The following is a 16,736-nucleotide window of genomic DNA, read 5'->3' as shown; positions in this document are numbered from 1 at the left end:
CACATATTCAGAGGTGTGTTTTTGTAAAGCTATGAGGGATATCATACAAATAGCTACAGAGGCAATGCTCTACATCTTATCTTAGTCGACGTTGCATCTCCTCCGCCTGCAGCGATAATGCAGTTGCCTTGTCGTGATCGCCCAGGGCTCTCCAGACTTTACTCAGGTTCTTCAGAGTCCTGAGTGCATCCGGATGGGCCGCGTTGTGTCCATAGATTTTGTTCATCATCGTCAGTTCCTCTTGTAGTACGTCGATTGCCTTCCTGTTGTCCCCCAGGGCAGCCAAAGACACGCCCAAGTTGGACAGAAGCAGACAGATGTTTGGATGTTCTGCACTGTTTTCGCGCAGGCGTTTCTCCATCTGTACAGCTTCTTCGAACAAGTTGATGGCCTTCCTGTGGTCACCGAGTACTCCCCGCGATGTTCCCAGCTTTTGTAGTAGGGTGGCTGTTTGATGGTGTGCTAAATCGTCACCAAAGATAACTCTGCTCATGCGCAACGCCTCGTCATAGCACAGGATTGCTTTGTTAGGATGACCTAAGTAGTTCCACGTTGCACCCAGGTTGCTGAGGGACCTCAGAACATCTAGGTGTGCTGTCTTGAGTCCGTATACCCGTCTTTTGATGTTCAGTGCCTCTTCATACAGCTTCAGTGCCTTCCCATAGTCACCAAGATTGCACCAAGCAGCACCAAGGTTGTTGAGTGACGAAGCAATGTCTGGGTGCGTTGCCTCAGGTCCATACGTTTGTCTCCTGATGTCCAAGGCGAGTTCATGGAAACCGACTGCTCTTCTCTGATGCCCCAACTGGCTCCATGCAGTTCCTAGGTTGTTGTATAATGAAGCAATGTCGGGATGTATCGCATCATGTCCGTAAACATTTTTCCTAATCTTCAAAGCTCTTTCGTAGAAGATTATTGCTTTCCTGTAGTCACCAATATCACTTAACACATCACCCATACTTTGGAGCGACGAAGCAATGTCTGGGTGCGGGGTGCGAGGTTCTATCGATATTTCCAGTTACACGTATTCTTATATCCAGAGCTTGCTCATGGAACTTCATGGCTTTTCTGTGATCACCTAGTTTACTCCATACTTTACCCAGGTTGTACAGTGACGTGGCTGTATCTGGGTGAGCGGTATCGTGTCCGTAGGTACATCTCCGCATGTGTAACGCATGTTCATGTATCAGAATAGATCTACCATGATGACCCAATTCACCCCAAGCTTCGCCAAGGTTATTCAGTGATGATGCAATTTTCGGGTACGCGTTACGGTCTTTGTAGAGGCGCTTCTTCATGACAATCGCCCTTTCAAAGAACTTTATTGCTTTTCGGTAATGACCGATGTTGACCCAAGCTATACCTATGTTATTGAGTGACCCTGCAATATCTGAATGAGCTGTATCACCATATAAACGTATCAGCATGTCTAGTGCATCCTTGTAGAAGGGAAGTGCTTTTCGAACCTGACCTAGAATACACCATGCGGTGCCTAAGTTATTGAGGGATTTAGCAATGTCTAGATGGTCCCTATCGTGCCCATACAGACGTTTTCTCATATTCAGAGCCTGTGCATAAAAGACAATGACTTTCAAGGGATCACCAAACAGGCTCCAGGCGACCCCCACGTCGTTGAATGTCGAGGCAATGTCAGGGTGGTCTGCGTCGTGCCCATATACGAGCTTTCTTGCATCCAAAGCCTGTTCAACGTAAGTGAGCGCTTTCGTGCGATTACCAAGCTGACTCCAAGCTTCTCCAAGATTGTTGAGTGACGTGACAATATCTGGGTGCGCTGCATTTTGGCCATAGATCCTCTCCCTCATGTGAAGAGCCTGTTCGTAAAAATGAATCGCTTTGCCGGGAAACCCAAACACCTCCATGCGGCTCCGAAGCTGTTCAGTGTGATTGCAATTCTGGGATGTGCAGTACCCTGTCCGTATATAGCTTTATACATGTTCAATGCCTGCGAATATAGTTCCATTGCTTTCCTGTGATCTTCCAGATCGCTCCAGACCCCACCGAGATTGGTGAACGATGTTGCGATCTCTGGATGTACCATGCCATCTCCATACACTCGCCGCTTCATATCTAGAGCTTTTTCGAAGATGTCAATGGCTTTTCTGTGTGCGCCAATACTATTCCAGGCTGATCCGAGATTGTCAATCAACGACGCTGTATCTGGGTGTGCGTGACCGTGTTCATATAAAAGATTGTTCATTTGTAAAGCTTGCTCAAACAAGTCAATTGCTTTCTTGTGATCCTTCAGGTTGAGGTAAGCTGTACCCAGGTTGCCTAATGATGATACAATGTCGGGATGTACCGTCTCACTTCCGTATGTGCGCTTCCGTAAGATAAGAGCTTGTCTATAGAAGTCGGTCGCCTTTTTGTAGTCGCCAAGGTTATTCCAAGCAGCGCCAAGGCTATTGAGCGCTGACGCTACATCCGGGTGCGCTGTTTTCGACTCGTATAGACTTCTTCTCATCGCCAAACACTTTTCATAGAAACTTACTGCCTTTCTGTTGTAACCCATGTCAGCCCATGTTGATCCCAGGTTGTGAAGAACTGACGAAATATCCGCTTGATCCGCAATATCGCCATGTAGGAGTTTCAGTTTCTCCAACGCCTGTTCGAAAAACGTTTCCGCTTGTTTGTAATCTCCCAGGCAGCTAGCCACAGCGCCTAGACTCCTGAGTGAGGTAGCAATAGATGGGTGGGTCGATCCTTGCCCGTGTATTTGGAGGTACATGTCCAGTGCCCTTTGGAGGAAGACCTCTGCATCAGTGTACTCACCCATGCTATAACAGACCCATCCAAGGTTCCGAAAGCACGATGCAATGTCAGGATGGTCTTTGCCGTTACCATGGATCGTCTTGTTCTTCTCCAGTGCACGTTCAAATTGCTTCCTTGCGGATGTGAAATCACAAAGCTTCATGTTCATCTCCCCTTTCGTTTCCGCCGACGTTTCAAACAGAGCGAACGAGAGGGAAAACACCGTGTTTTTCCTCTGCAGCTCCAACAAAGCTCTGCGTAGAGGAACAGCAGAGTAGTAGTATCTGTACAGCATCTTTTGATTTGGAAGATAAAACACCTTCTCTAGATCAGAAACAGCTTTGTCCCTATGATTTCTTTCGTTACCAAAACGCAACAAGGCAGACATGTTTTCTTTCTGACCTCCGTTAGCCATGTACGTCCTCAGTCTAAGTTCAGCTGAGATAGCAACGAGCACTGCAAGGTGGTGGGCGTTTTCATGGCTGACATGCCCACCGGATTCCAACTCTTCGATGGTTGCCCACACGCTGGACGTTCCAATCCCACAGCGCAAAGCTATGTTCTGTACAGCAATCGTAGGGAAGCGATAAATCTCCCTTTTAACGTTCAGTAGCGTGGATAATAACTCTGGGTTCCTGAACTCTTCTGTATTTGCCATTTCAATGTTGGCATGCGCGGTGTTACGTTTAAGCGTTGCCATCACCTTGAGACGGTACTGTTCAACGAGAGTTTCCTCCCCTGTTACGTAACAGACGCTTCGTAGGACGTCTGACAGGTGGTCTTCTTCAGACATGGCTACAGCCGCGTCCTGAAACCTCGCCAACTGGCTGGGAGTCTGAATGAGCTCCAGCGCTGGTTTGTTTTCTGTCTGCTTCCTGCCCAGAGGAGTGTGACTTGCCCAGGGCATCGCCCCATCAAAGGCGAGTCCACGTGTCGTTATGGAGTCGTAGAACCAACTGTCTTCTGGATCCTCCGAGTAAAAGTCATTCAGAGATTTGATTGCCATAGCTGGAAGGATGGTTTCTCCAAGATTAATGATTTTTATGTGCAAGTAGTGAGTGAGATTACGGAAGAACATCTTGTTTTCTTCTGAGTCGCACCCTTCCTCAAGCAGAATCGCAAACTCCAGGTCTGAAAACAGAGTAACCAGCTCCGTGGCCTGTGAACCTAGACCTATGAAGGCATATTTACACGGAGGTTCGCCCATTACAGAAATGCATTCAGAAACGAGATTGTCCAGAAAAGCGATTCTGTCCTTAGCTGTCTTCTGGAAGAGGTCTCTAACGGCTGCAGCTCTAGCAGATTCGACTATCCTGACTTCTGGGTCGTCCTCGCCATACTTATATGGATCGTTCTGCTCATCAATGAAGTCAAGCTGTTGTTTTACCTTGTCCCTCATTCCTGTTAGCTTGGTTTTATGCCTACGGTCCAATTCATACGGGCTTGCCACACAGGCGACGCCTATCGCGTGTTGTAAGAAAGATTCTTCTGTACGTTTTATGGCGAGGATTGAACCTCTCTTAAAAGGCCTGTTTTCTATTCTTGCCATTGATGCGTTGTAGAGAGAAGCTGCTTTAGTGAAGTCTTCCCCGTCCTTTGTCACCTTGCCTCGCTCCAGGTAGACATCTCCCAGCTTGTGCAGACTCTCGGCTTCCTTGTGTAAGTGCGCTGGACCTGACCCTATGTTAAATCAAAACGCGCATTCTTACACCTCAGCTAAGGGGCAGTTTACATTACGTTTTTCCCTACATAAGATGCAAAGGTTGTTTTGATAGAACTGATTACTAAAAGTCATTAAAACCTCCCGGAAGTGAAAAGCAGTGCATCGTAGCATACCTTAAGCTTGTTGGGTGAGTTGAAAAGAAAGATATTTCATCTATCAGCATTGTATGCTGCTAAATAAGCAGTTTTAGATTTTTAGTTGTATATTGATATTTTACGTAGTACAACTCACCATGGACAACCTTCAGAGCAGAGGCAAACTGCCGCTCTGCCAAGTGGACATCTCCGTTCCGTAATGCCCGGTCTCCTAGTCTGTGATGTTCTGTGTAGGATCTGAAGAAGAAAAAACAATGCGACAGTCACACAGTAATCAAAACTGTAATCCGCAAGTCACAATCTCTACTCCAGTCCAGCTAATGATAGCCATTAGGGGGGAGGGGGGGCGATCTAGCACATAAGGATGGGGGCAGCCACACATGGAAAGCAAATAGCATGTAATTTCTTTACCATGATATCTTTACTTTCACGGTATTAGATATGGCTATAGAGATATTTTAAATGTAGTTTATCGATAGTGCCCATGTTAAGTGACCATGGCGTCATTTCAATACTAAAGCTACTTGATGATACCCCATATTGGAAAGCAATTGTTATTTCAGTAAAAACATACCTTAGCATACATGTACCATCCGGGTCTTCCTCTGAATTCACAGTTTCATGGTCATAGATGCCCCCTCTTCGCATCTTAGCAACAACATAGTAGCAACAACAATTTTGTGTCAATGCCGTCAACATTCAAACTTGTTAAGCCGCATTGCTGAAAAACATTCTTCATGATTATCTTCTCACTCTTCATCCATGTCAAGGTACGTAGGCGAAAAAAGAAGAGGAGCAGCTGAGAATGTCCAGATATTGAAACCTTCGCAGTACTTACAGTATAACGAGACATGAAATAGTAGTGGTTCTAGATCCAACAGCAGGAACATTAAAGACTTTTGCATGGTTGCGCATGGAAACGCGCTGAATGATTCGATGATTCTAAATCATAGCTGTACAGATTTTCTGACAAATTTACACAAGTAGGGTTTGTGCTACATGTTTATCTTCACGTTGGTTTATATGTTGTCAGAGAAACAAAATGTCGAACCTCTTAACCCTATCCAGACTGGGCTTTTTTGGTATATCTGGGACGGGGGGGGGGGGGGGGGGGGGGCTGATTCGGCCCCCCCCCCCTCATAATTTCCGAACGGTATGATGTATCATCACCACATTTGCAGGGAGTGATATTCACGTCAAGGTTTATAATTCCTGTAATTTTGGTGACGTTATGACGTAATATGACGTAATTATGACGTCATCGATGTGATTTTATTGGATAAATAGGGATTTCCCGTAATATCTAAAGAAATTAAACAAAACGGTTTGTATTATTCATTTTAAGGTATGCAAAGGCATACAAAGTCAATGGTAAGTACGTTGACTTCAAAATGACGTCATTAAATGACGTCACGTGTTGTAGGCGATCCCTTGGGATCCGCCATCTTGGATCGGCCATTTTGAATTTTTAAAAAAATCCTTTTTTCCACTTATGACCCCAAAAGACACTGAAAATAGACTAAAAACGTTAATCTAAATGTTTCTGATAAAGAAAATGTCAGGTATTGACGATTTTAAGGGCGAAAAAGCCTGCTGATACCTGAAATAGTGATATAGTCCGCCATCTTGGATTTTGGCTGATTACGTCATCAAATTAGCATAAATTATGAATATTAAATCAGCAAAGTTACATCTAATTACATGTTATGTTATACATCTAGGAAAACTAGTGTAGTTGTACAAGAAAACCCGAGAAATATCATTGTTTTCAAAAAATTAAAGATTTTTGCATAAAATGCCAGTCAGAAACACGTTGCCATGGCAACATGAAAAAATGATAAAGTTAAACCATTATTGTAAAATTGTTGCCAACAAAATTTTAGGAAAAGTCACCAAGTTTGGTTGTCCTAGCATACATCGTTCGGGAGAAATACGATGTCAAAGTTGGCGCGGGCACTTTTAGCCCCCCCCCCCCACCCCCCCCCCAGTGTGGATAGGTTTAAAGTGGTAAAGTGAAAGCGAAAACGAAAGATTTAAGTGTAGTGTCCAGAATATACCGGAAAATTTCAGATGCTGATGATAACATTTTCGCCCCCCTTCCCATAGCTTCGAGGTCAAAATGAAAGGGAATCATACCATAAATATGTTTTATCAATACAAACCCTTATCACTGTGCCCTTGACCTTTTCTGTGTACTTGACACGGTGAATAAGAACATCTTTCCCGTCGGTATCGTCACACCTTGCTCTGGCATTGTTATACATCGCTATCGCTTTTGACAGCAAGGCCACATCCCTCCAGGCCTTTCCCGTCTCCAGGTACAAATCTCCTAGACTTTTCACCAGCTCCACCTCCAGTAGTGTGTCTCCTGTTGCAATAGCTCGTATCAAGGCTTTTGTATAACCCTCTTCCAACACATACATTCCACTTAAACCCTCAAAACGAGCCATACTCAATCTGTGGCAAACCTCGCCAATTCTCAAAACGTCGTTGATAGGAGCACCTGTACTTAGGGTATTTTGCCTCTCGTGGTTCTGACTGTCTTTACGTGCCAGTCTTTCGGCGAGTTTCTCCATAAAGGCTACACGATCTAGAATTGCTTGCCCGAGATCCCGATCATTACAACGGAGTAGAGCAGCTGTGTAGAAGGCAGTAGACGTTTTGAATTCCTTTAAGTCTTTGGCTAGTTGTCCTTTCTCCAGATGGAGGTCTCCGAGACATTTTAGCGCCTCCACCTCTATGTAGGAGTCCTTTTCAGCGATAGCGTCCCTCAGAGCCCTCCCGTACCCTACCTCCAGACTTTCTCCCGTCGCTTCTAGCCGCGTCTCCAACTCCTGAAGTTTCTCTACCAGGCTCAGTCGAGCCATCCTGCATTTGTAATGTCTGTAACGATTTCTGCTCCTTTGCGCTCAGGCTAGAAGGCATTCATTCATTCTCCTGTAGCGTCACCTGCACGGGGATTTCCAATGACGTGAACCCACGCTGACCCGGGGTCATGTTTGAATATTTAAAACAGGGCATGTCGGTGTTGTGTACGCGTACACAAAGCGCCAACGTCACTGTGCACGCACATGCCTTAGGGCGATATGTCTTGTATCAGGCTTAACTAGTAAGGTTACTAAAAGATTCTTCTATCAGTGACTTCAGTAAAAGGTAGCAATCACGTACCTCCAAATTTTCGATGGCAACTGTACATCTTGATCACGGAGAAGAATATCTTAATAACTTGTAGCACACGTGGCTGATGAATCTCTTCAACGTTATTAACTAGTAAGGTCTTGCAGGCGCACGCTCAGCTAGGGAAAGCATAGGAGATCATTTTATTCATCATAACCGCAAGGCGTCTTTGTGCAATACATGTGTATCTTAAACGATTTATCCGTAAACACATCATCATCATGTCGGGCGGCTTGCCATATTCTGTAATATATATCAAAGAATTATATTTTTCATGCTATTCATTTCCACATTTCACTTGTATAGGATATAACGCTCTGTGCCCGTGCGCGTATACGAGAGATGTTTTTTTTATTCTCTAATGAAAACCAAAGAAAATGTACTGCATAAATTGCAAAGAAAATCATATTTGATTTGCTAGAACTGCAATAATGTAAGCTGCAGCTAGGAGACTCTAGTGATCCATGGATGGTCACCAATACGAAAGAAACCCACAAAACGATACAAAACAAACTCGTATCGAATCAACACAATACGCCTCCACAAATTTGAGGATTTTTGATTTGATGAATGGTTTATTCAATATTTACAGAAAAACGAACAACAGCCTCGCAGGTAACTATTGGTTACCTGAATTGTGCCGCAGGCTAGTCAGTTCTTCTAAAATCGCAATTATCACTGGATGATTCATTCGATATACTCGTGTACAAAGTGTATCGTTGTCTTTTATTTTGACTGTAATTAATTTATTAATTACTAGTAATTTTTTGGGGAAAAGGGCGCGAAAACGCACGTGACTTCCTAGTCTGGCGTGTTTACATCCAGGCGGGTCAAAGGTCGACCCTGCTGCATGACGGGACGGAAACAGCAGAAAATGGCCGAAGTCGTCCAACCGCACCCTGGAATACTCGCAGAAAAGGTAGGTACAAATCTGACTTTCCCCCTCAGAACGCTCACACCGACAAGCGTGCATCGTGCACAAATATGCCAAACAGTTGTCGCACTGGATACCGTAGTTGTTTACCCGGAAATGACGTACGTGCGAGCTGGAGAAGTGAGTGAATAGCGCCCGGGTCAGATCAGGCGACATTTTGCGGTTTCTGTCGTCATGTTTGGGGGAGGGCTGGGCAGTCACTTCCTGATTTGGTCATGACAACAAACTGACGAACTCCCCGGTAATTCCTGTCTACTCAAACTCGTGACGTAACCACAGGATGCCGTGGTGCTCGCGTTCTCATAGCGTAGATCAAACTCTGTTGGTTCAAATCCCGTAAGATTTGACGTTAACGACACCCCCCTCCCCTCTCCCCAACCGGAAAACGATTTCGTTTCGGTTGACTTGAGCATTTAAAAACGCTTCCTACTACCAAGGACTTGGACTTTTACAACAAGCTACGCGTTTCATAAAGGTATGTGTTGTTAATTTACTGTAAACCAGCGCTGTTGTGTTTTTATGAACGGGGTTTTTAAATATCTGGTCCATTGAAACTGGAAACTTAACGGTTAACGTTGGTGTCAAGGGTCACGCACAGTCACTACATCTTTTGTAAGTTGTCTGTGTGAGAGATATTATTTTTCACTGCCACGTGCTTTTTTAGCGCTGATGAATTGGAATCTACAACAAATACTGAGCAAATAGAGTAGATCTGTAGACATAGAAAAAGGTTTTTTCTCTTTTCAGTTGGCCTGTGAAATTTTATTGCACTTAATCATTAACAAACATGTTAAAGTGTTTTCTACATGTTCAGTATTTTTGGCAAAGGACTTCTAATACCACTGAGAACAATCTAGAATCTGACAGCTATTGTCTATAAATTAAAAATCTAAAATGTGATATTCTCTGAATCATGTACAGTACAGTGCATTTAAGGTACAATTTGCCAACCTAGACTCAGTTCAGTGTTTTCAGTTCATAAACTTCACTTTGTACAGGCCAGTTTACAATTTCTAACTGGATTGTTTAGTTAAGTGTATATTTTGTATTTTTATAGGGACATGTCATGTATTGTGGTACGTAGTCTATTTGTGAGGAATGTTGTCTCTGAACCTAGAGGTCGGGAGTTTGAATCCTGGCTGTTGTCGCTCACCTGACGTGTGCACTACTGGAAAGGGTTGCAGTCCTTAGAACGAGTCGTCCACTGTTCATTGTGCTTTTCAAATACAGCCAGAGAAATTCCCTGGTACTACAGCACAAACCTGTTTTATATTGTCTGTCTTTCCTGTCACAGCCAGTGTAAGGTTAGCTCTTCAGTTAGCTTAACTGGTTGGAGATCACTTTCACTTTTATGTACGAAATATTCCTCTGTATGAAATATATCCCCTTCAGCTGTTGTCAACTTGTATGTTCATGTTGCTGATTATAAGTGGCACAAATGTTACTGTAATGCAGTAGTGTATACAACTGACTGTCATGTGGTCTTTGGATGAGTCACATGCATGGTTACACTCAGAAGTGTATGGTATGTTTCATCAATGATAGGGGAAAGTCCTGTAACACATTGTACCAATCTGTAGAACCATGTGGTACCAATAACTCACATGTCACTGCAACATGTAAATACTAACTGATAGTGTTGTTAGCTCACTTTTCTAGGGATGCCTAATGACAAACCTATGTAAACCTATCACTTAGCAGAACATATTGACTGGAAAGCTTGGACATTGCTGTTGGGAGGTCCTCACTTCTAAGTTCTACTACTAATAGCTGTCTGTGTCAGGTCAGTTTTTCTTCTCCTTTTGACCCTTACCGGTATTAAAATCACAGCCTCAATTGTAATGTCTTCGTAGTTCATATATCAATATCTGAAGGATACAGCATTCCTGGTAGCCTCTTCCCCCCTGAAGATTTTGGAGTTTCTAACTGTCTGAAATGCTAATTCCTGCATTTTTAGAGGCAAATTTTAAATCCATTACTACGGGTATATGGAATTACGCAGCGTTTACTTGGCTTTTAGGCAACTCGAGTGCTGAAGGCAGGCTTGGTTACACTTTGAACCATTGATTGGTAAATATGAAAATGATAATCTCTATAGTTAAAGTGGAAAGTTCGAATTCCACAAAAAAGACCTGATTATTAGGCTGATAATTGTTGCTAACAAGACTTGCATACAATAGGTACATGGCTATAGTAACATATTATTGTACGATGTAGGTGTGGCAAGGGTGTGGATGGTAGTGGGTGGAGGGTGGGGTTAGGGTTGGTCATATTCGATATTGTCACACCCTTGTCTTGTGGTCAAGTGGCTAGCTATCCCTGCCTGTGGACCTAAAGGTCAAGAATTTGAATGCTGCCCTTTGTTTGTCAACCACACTTGAACAAGAAATAGGTTTCTGGCCTTGGGATGGCATATTATAAGCAGTAGTTTATTGTCTATCTAGGAATATTTGAGTATTTTGACAACCTCCAAGGTCTCCAGACAAAAAAGAAATGATTCAAGGACATGACCTATGTTGTAATCGCTATCCTCTGCATGAGTCAAAAGTACTATTACTGTCCTTCCTGCTATTTTTGATCCCGCTATTTTTGAAACAAAAGCAGACTTCAAAGACATTTTTTGTCTCTCGGTTTCAGTTAGACATGTCTTCACTTCCTAAGAATGTAAACAAAAGGAATACAAAAATAACCTACCACACAAAACAAACAGAAAAGGGGAAAAATGCCTCTACAATTCCTTTCTCGATTTCCCTTTGCTGTCAGTCTTCTCTTTTTAACACAAATATTACACGCTAGCTGTCCTAGTATTCAGTGTTGTCTTTCTTACTATTATGTTAATGATATTCATCTTTAACATGATTGATTGTCAATTATCCACCCATCCTCTATGGGTCATGCAAAGGTTTTTTGTTTGTGTTTGGTCCTAAGTTGATAAGGTAATTACAAATTTCAATAGGGCTTCTTGATATAGTGACCTTTAAATAACCTGTTGACTGCTATGCTGGCTAAAGAAACAAACAACTGCAGTTTGCAAGAAATCTGCTAGGAGCTAAAATATGTATTCCCCTTGAACAAACATATTACAAAAATAAACTTCTGTTATTGATAGATTTTTTCATCCGTTTAAACAAATGAAAACAAACTCTACTGAATATTTTTCAGCTCCTGGGATCTCCTTTTCAAATAACAGTTGTTTCTTTCTTTTGCCAGTTTCACAGTCAACATGTTATTTACAGAGGTAATAAATATACATGGACTATATGTATGCAGGACTGCAAATGATGACGTTCTGATCTATGTAATATTGAATGATAACGATAAATCGACAGATTAGAATTTTGAAAGAACGATGAAAGAAAATCAAGAAACTTGTGGTAGAATGTCCTCCACCTTTTTTCCTGTTAGGGTGTTCTGGGGTAAAAGCCATGTGTAGGAAGCCCCATGAACAATCATGCCTCAGAAATTACCCCCCATTTAAATGGAAATGTTGCATTCAACCCTGCAGGCCATCTGTAACCTACCGTACTCCCTCAAATTTCTGCTCTCTTCAAAATTATTTCTCAACTCATAAAAGTTATGGGCAGTTTTGTTTATAGATTATCTTTCCCCAGTGTTGCGGCATTTGTAAGTTGATCATCTGGTTTGAGCTTATTGTTCAAATTAGACTATTTGGGGGTGTTATAGACAATTTCCAGCGTAGAATTGGAGAAGATTTAGGGAAAACTGGCCCTCCGAAATGGCCTCCTAATGGGGCTCGAACTTGGTATTCGTGCTGGGGCAGGATGTTTCCACGACGTGTGTGGAGCCATTTGCTGCTCATTTTCTCGTTGGGTTGTAAGAGACGGCAGCGATGATGTGACGTCGGGGTGCGTGTGTGAGTGAGTGGGCGAGGTAGGATACTCCTTTTTCCTTGTAAAATGAGAGCTCATTTTGAATACTTCTTATTATTAAGCCAACAGAAGTACAGGGACTTTCAGAAATTCAGATACTAGTACTATTATAGTATGATAAAGATTTAATAGAATACAGTACACTGTATGTTGTAATGCTAAAAGTAAATGAACCTTGAAATCTACATTTACAATTTTAGACATAAAATTTCATGCACATTTGTATGCTTATTTACTGCTATATTTTGCACCGATAAAGTAAATGATAATTGACAAAGTAATGTTGTTAACTACACGTAGTATAATAAATAATTATGAAATGAACATGATTAATCAAAATATAAGTTCTTCCTGTTTCCATTATATGAAGGGCTGTTTTTAAGATTTTTGGCTTAGATCAAGTAGGGGTAGTATTTTTCCAGGTTGCAGATGATTTACGAATATTTAAATATGAAATATATTGAATTATGTTCTAGGCTTTGGTATATGACAATGTATTATTTTGTTCTGACTCTTTCTTGGAATTTTCCATCTTTGCAAGGTTGGATCTCTTGTAAAAATTATAAAAGTCCAATTGATAAGTTATGTATATGTCACAGAAATGTTCAGAAAAATGTTGATTAACTGTTCTTTCAATCATATGTATGCTTAGACCCCTTCAATTACTTTGATAAGTTTCATGGTTGGCCTTTTCCCATATAATTTTGTATTATGAACTACATAGGAGATAAACTCCAAGCAGATGGTAGGATGGAAGGTCATAACATTGCCTAACTGCCAGGCTCTCTACTGACTCTCTACTACAGTCAAATGACTGAGTAGTCCTGCAGTCAGAAAGTGTTCCAACATTCTACCCCGGCATCTGCTTGGAGATTACCTAGGTCATAGGAAGGAAGGATGGGCGGTCTGTCATACTTGTGGGGCCTTTTTGCTGTGTCCCCATCAGTCAGGATATGCCAGTCCTTGTGGTTGTCCTGTCACATGGATGTAGTCATGATTCACTAGTATTTCCTGGCTTACTCATTTGTTTCCTGGTAGAAGTCTTGAGTTCTATATACTGTAAATCCTGAAATGTTTGCATTGGTTTTATTCATGACGTCGCAGATATGCGTTTTCCATGCATTACTACATAACTACTATAGAATTGTGAACTTAAAACACTGCAAAAACCTCCTTTCTCCTTCTAACGCAAACTTAAGCCCTTGCAAAAGTAAATAAATCTACAGTATGCTGACTTGATGAGGCCGTACCAATGACTTAAGGCCATACATAAAATTTCCTTGGTTCTTGGACGTTGTAAAGTGAAAATTGATATTATGATAGCAAGAGGTCAAAATGGAAGCCAAAAAACCGTGGAAGAAAACTTGAACCTGACTTTTTTTAGACAGTATATGTGTATAGCCTGGGTGCCAGCCTTTTTAGCTTACGTACGCTACCCAAGCTCCGCTCCTCGCCTTTTTAGCTTACGTACGGAGCTTGGGTAGCGCAGCGGAGCTAGGGTAGCGGATGGAAGCTAAAAAGGCTGGCACCCAGGCTAATATGTATATGGACCAAAGTACACTTAGACTGATACTGCTGTATGTCAATCTTTTACGAATTTATGGAAACCAGATAGTTGAACTGATATGGCCCAAGATTTTGAACTGTTCCTGACTCATAAAATTGGTATATTTTTTTGTATTAGATTTCTAACGTAAAAGTGTTTAGCAATCTATGTTGGCTATGTTCTGCTCCCCAAGAGCTTTCTCTATATCTCTCTCCTATCCTCAAATCCTCTCAGGTTAAACTACATGTCAAACATTGGTTCAACAGACCAGTCTAAGGAGGTTGTACCCTTTACTAGTTGGTGACTGCTTGTATACATGGCCGTGTGCCAGCTTCCTTTCCTGCATTCTGCCCTGCCAGTGCTGTATATTTCTTGTGGTGACCACATGCCTGCATATCAGCCCGGTGAGGTAGCTGTCTGGATATGTGCTGCAGTATTTGGAGCTGGAAAATGATTAGGGTATAGTTCTGATAATGTGCTAGAACTGTACAGTTATTGAATAAAAATCATTAGTTAGTAGTGTTCAAGTGATAGAAATGGCAAGTTTTCATCTCAGAAAGTTGGCAAAGTAGATATTGGTGAAAGTACATGTGCTCTAACCAACTTTGACAGAAACTGCATGTAGGGTAGAGACTGCATGTAGGAGAAGTCACAGAAATATCCCAAATTGTCTGACTTTTCATAAAAGTTGGTATACCTTGAGGTTATGGAGGTTTTTGTTTCTTACCTTTCCCTTTCTTGTCCATACTGTTGTTGGTTCAATTTTACCAAATCATTATTGGTGACAGTAGAAGTAACAAAGAGTAGAGAGTGCTATAATATTGCTAAGCTTGTTCAGGGGTTTAATGCAATCTTTAGTCAACAAGTTTATAAAGCTTTTCCTGTAACATTTTCTAATTTCTTTTTCTAGCTTCACCTCCATTCTCAATTTTGCATTTGATACTTGTGATGACAATTCTCTTCCTACCCTCCGTAAAATTATTCTGATACTGGTTTTTAGATAAATTTTCACACAAAACAAACAACGACGTTGCTATGGCCCAGTGTCCCTTTGGGAGGTGTCTTTGTTGTATTTTGACTGAATGTTTCCAATTACCCACGACAAAGTTCACCTCCAACTCTAACCAGCAGATACCAGCAGATACCCCGAGGAATGCAGGTTGGTGAATTGTGTGTCTGGTCCAGAAAAATCCCAGGAACTCCAGTCTTGCCAAATAAAACAAACCTGGACAGCAGACTCAGAATCCCAGCCTGAAATTCTTTTCAGACTTCAGGCTTTAAGAGGCTGTGGCTGTCCTCGTACAGAATAGGCAGTTAGTTTGAAGTCTGTAGTACAGGTAGAAATGTTTAGGTGTCTTCTGGGCAGGTTTGGGAAAGCCAAGAGTCGAGAGGGAAAACTGAAAGTCAAATCGAAAAGTAAGTTGGTGACATTTCTACGTTTTCTTTTTTGGATCAAATTTGGTAAAATCATTTGGTAGCTGCATCTGCAAAATGATTTTGCAGTTTTTTGCATGTCTTGATAGGTTTAGGCTCTCTTGTAAGATACATTTATGTGTAAACTTTTACCTAAGAAGATAATTTCATTTTTGGTTGGACCATTGATAGTACAGTTGATCATATCGATATGATAAACTATTAGAAAAAGGCTGTTTTGTAAAACGTGTTTATCTAATTTTAGTTTTATATAGGGAGGTACACGTATTGTTGGATCCATCCTCGCATTAAATGTCTTCATTGCGAGTGTCAATGGTTTGTTGGTCCAAGAGGATTTAGTTAAATCCCAATCAGTATTTGAACAGATGTTGAGACTACTGACGGATTCAAATGAATGACCACCTAGAAACAGTGTCGCTTGAGTAAAACTAAAAAAATGTATTTTGTGCTATTCAGTATCCTGTGATGTATTGCTATAGCTCAGAGTCCATATGAATGTTTGTCAAAGTTTTAGAGAATATCTGTTATACAAAGAGGTGTGCACTTTTCTGTTTTTGTTTTAAAATATTATAAGATCAAGAAATTCTATTTGTATGGTCTGGATGGTCTGGATGACAATTCAAGTAAACGCAATTATGAAAAGGATATGATTGAGTGAAATTGTTGGCCTATTACCAAATTTTGTCAGCTCTTTTTCATGATATGATCAATCAATGTGCTAGCATCCAGCCAGAATTTTTGGCAAGACCTTTCTTCTGACAAATTGCCAGAATGTAAAATCTGAGTGTCAAGACCCAAGACAAAAACAATGCCATGATAGCATGTGTAAATATTTATCTTTTCCAGCCTGCCAAAAATTTATCGACAGACTCGTAATTGTACAGTTACCGTAGTTTGACCGCTTGGTTATTTATAAAATCAGACAGTACTTTGAAAAACTTCAAAACTTTAAGCAAAGCAGCTGCTACATTTGTACTTCCCCCTGCAGGTTGACATGTGTGGAAGAAAGCTGCAATTTGCAAGGAAGCCCCTAGGGGACTCTCATATCTTGTAATGGTGAAAAGTCCCTGAAAATATTACAAAATATTCCTGTATTTGGGTCATTTCCAAAAAGCAGCCTGACTAAGCCATACTTAGTGCATAGTGAATTAGGCAATCTAGCCTATAC

General features: G+C 41.5%; 3 protein-coding genes across 5 annotated transcripts in view; 1 reads left to right on the top strand and 2 right to left on the bottom strand.

Annotated features, from left to right (window-relative positions):
- Positions 1-76: 76 nt before the first annotated feature.
- Positions 77-958, bottom strand: LOC136443885 (uncharacterized). The gene has a single exon (XM_066441259.1). It carries the CDS (start codon positions 956-958, stop codon positions 77-79), a length of 882 nt encoding a protein of 293 aa, XP_066297356.1.
- Positions 959-996: 38 nt separating this feature from the next.
- LOC136443884 (uncharacterized) lies at positions 997-7,553 on the bottom strand. The gene is made up of 4 exons (XM_066441257.1): positions 6,750-7,553; positions 5,162-5,235; positions 4,724-4,824; positions 997-4,449 (listed from the first exon to the last, which is right to left on the bottom strand). The coding sequence occupies exons 1-4, from the start codon at positions 7,452-7,454 to the stop codon at positions 1,820-1,822; spliced, it is 3,510 nt and encodes a 1,169-aa protein (XP_066297354.1). The 5' UTR covers positions 7,455-7,553; the 3' UTR covers positions 997-1,819.
- Positions 7,554-8,563: 1,010 nt separating this feature from the next.
- The window catches only part of LOC136443436 (activated CDC42 kinase 1-like), a 67,863-nt gene continuing 59,690 nt past the window's right edge, over positions 8,564-16,736 (top strand). The window contains exon 1 of one of the 3 annotated variants that reach the window (XM_066440665.1): positions 8,564-8,683. The gene's annotated coding sequence lies outside the window, so the exon portion shown is untranslated. Of the gene's footprint in view, positions 8,684-8,857; positions 9,174-12,459; positions 12,590-16,736 lie in introns of those variants that run through there. The other 2 variants (XM_066440667.1, XM_066440664.1) reach the window with 2 other exon arrangements.

The sequence above is a fragment of the Branchiostoma lanceolatum genome, chromosome 10, assembly GCF_035083965.1.
Source record: "Branchiostoma lanceolatum isolate klBraLanc5 chromosome 10, klBraLanc5.hap2, whole genome shotgun sequence".
Taxonomy (NCBI): Eukaryota; Metazoa; Chordata; class Leptocardii; order Amphioxiformes; family Branchiostomatidae; genus Branchiostoma; species Branchiostoma lanceolatum.
This window is presented reverse-complemented; position numbering and strand designations above follow the sequence as displayed.

Bases quoted from the DNA above. Each gene is read 5' to 3' on its own strand.
- LOC136443885 (XM_066441259.1), bottom strand. From the start codon at position 958: ATGGGTGATGTGTTAAGTGATATTGGTGACTACAGGAAAGCAATAATC.
- LOC136443884 (XM_066441257.1), bottom strand. From the start codon at position 7,454: ATGGCTCGACTGAGCCTGGTAGAGAAACTTCAGGAGTTGGAGACGCGG. The intron at 4,825-5,161 runs GTATGTTTTTAC...TTTCTTCTTCAG, and splicing joins GATGGTACATGTATGCTAAG to ATCCTACACAGAACATCACA. The intron at 4,450-4,723 runs GTGAGTTGTACT...GATTTAACATAG, and splicing joins TGCTCTGAAGGTTGTCCATG to GGTCAGGTCCAGCGCACTTA.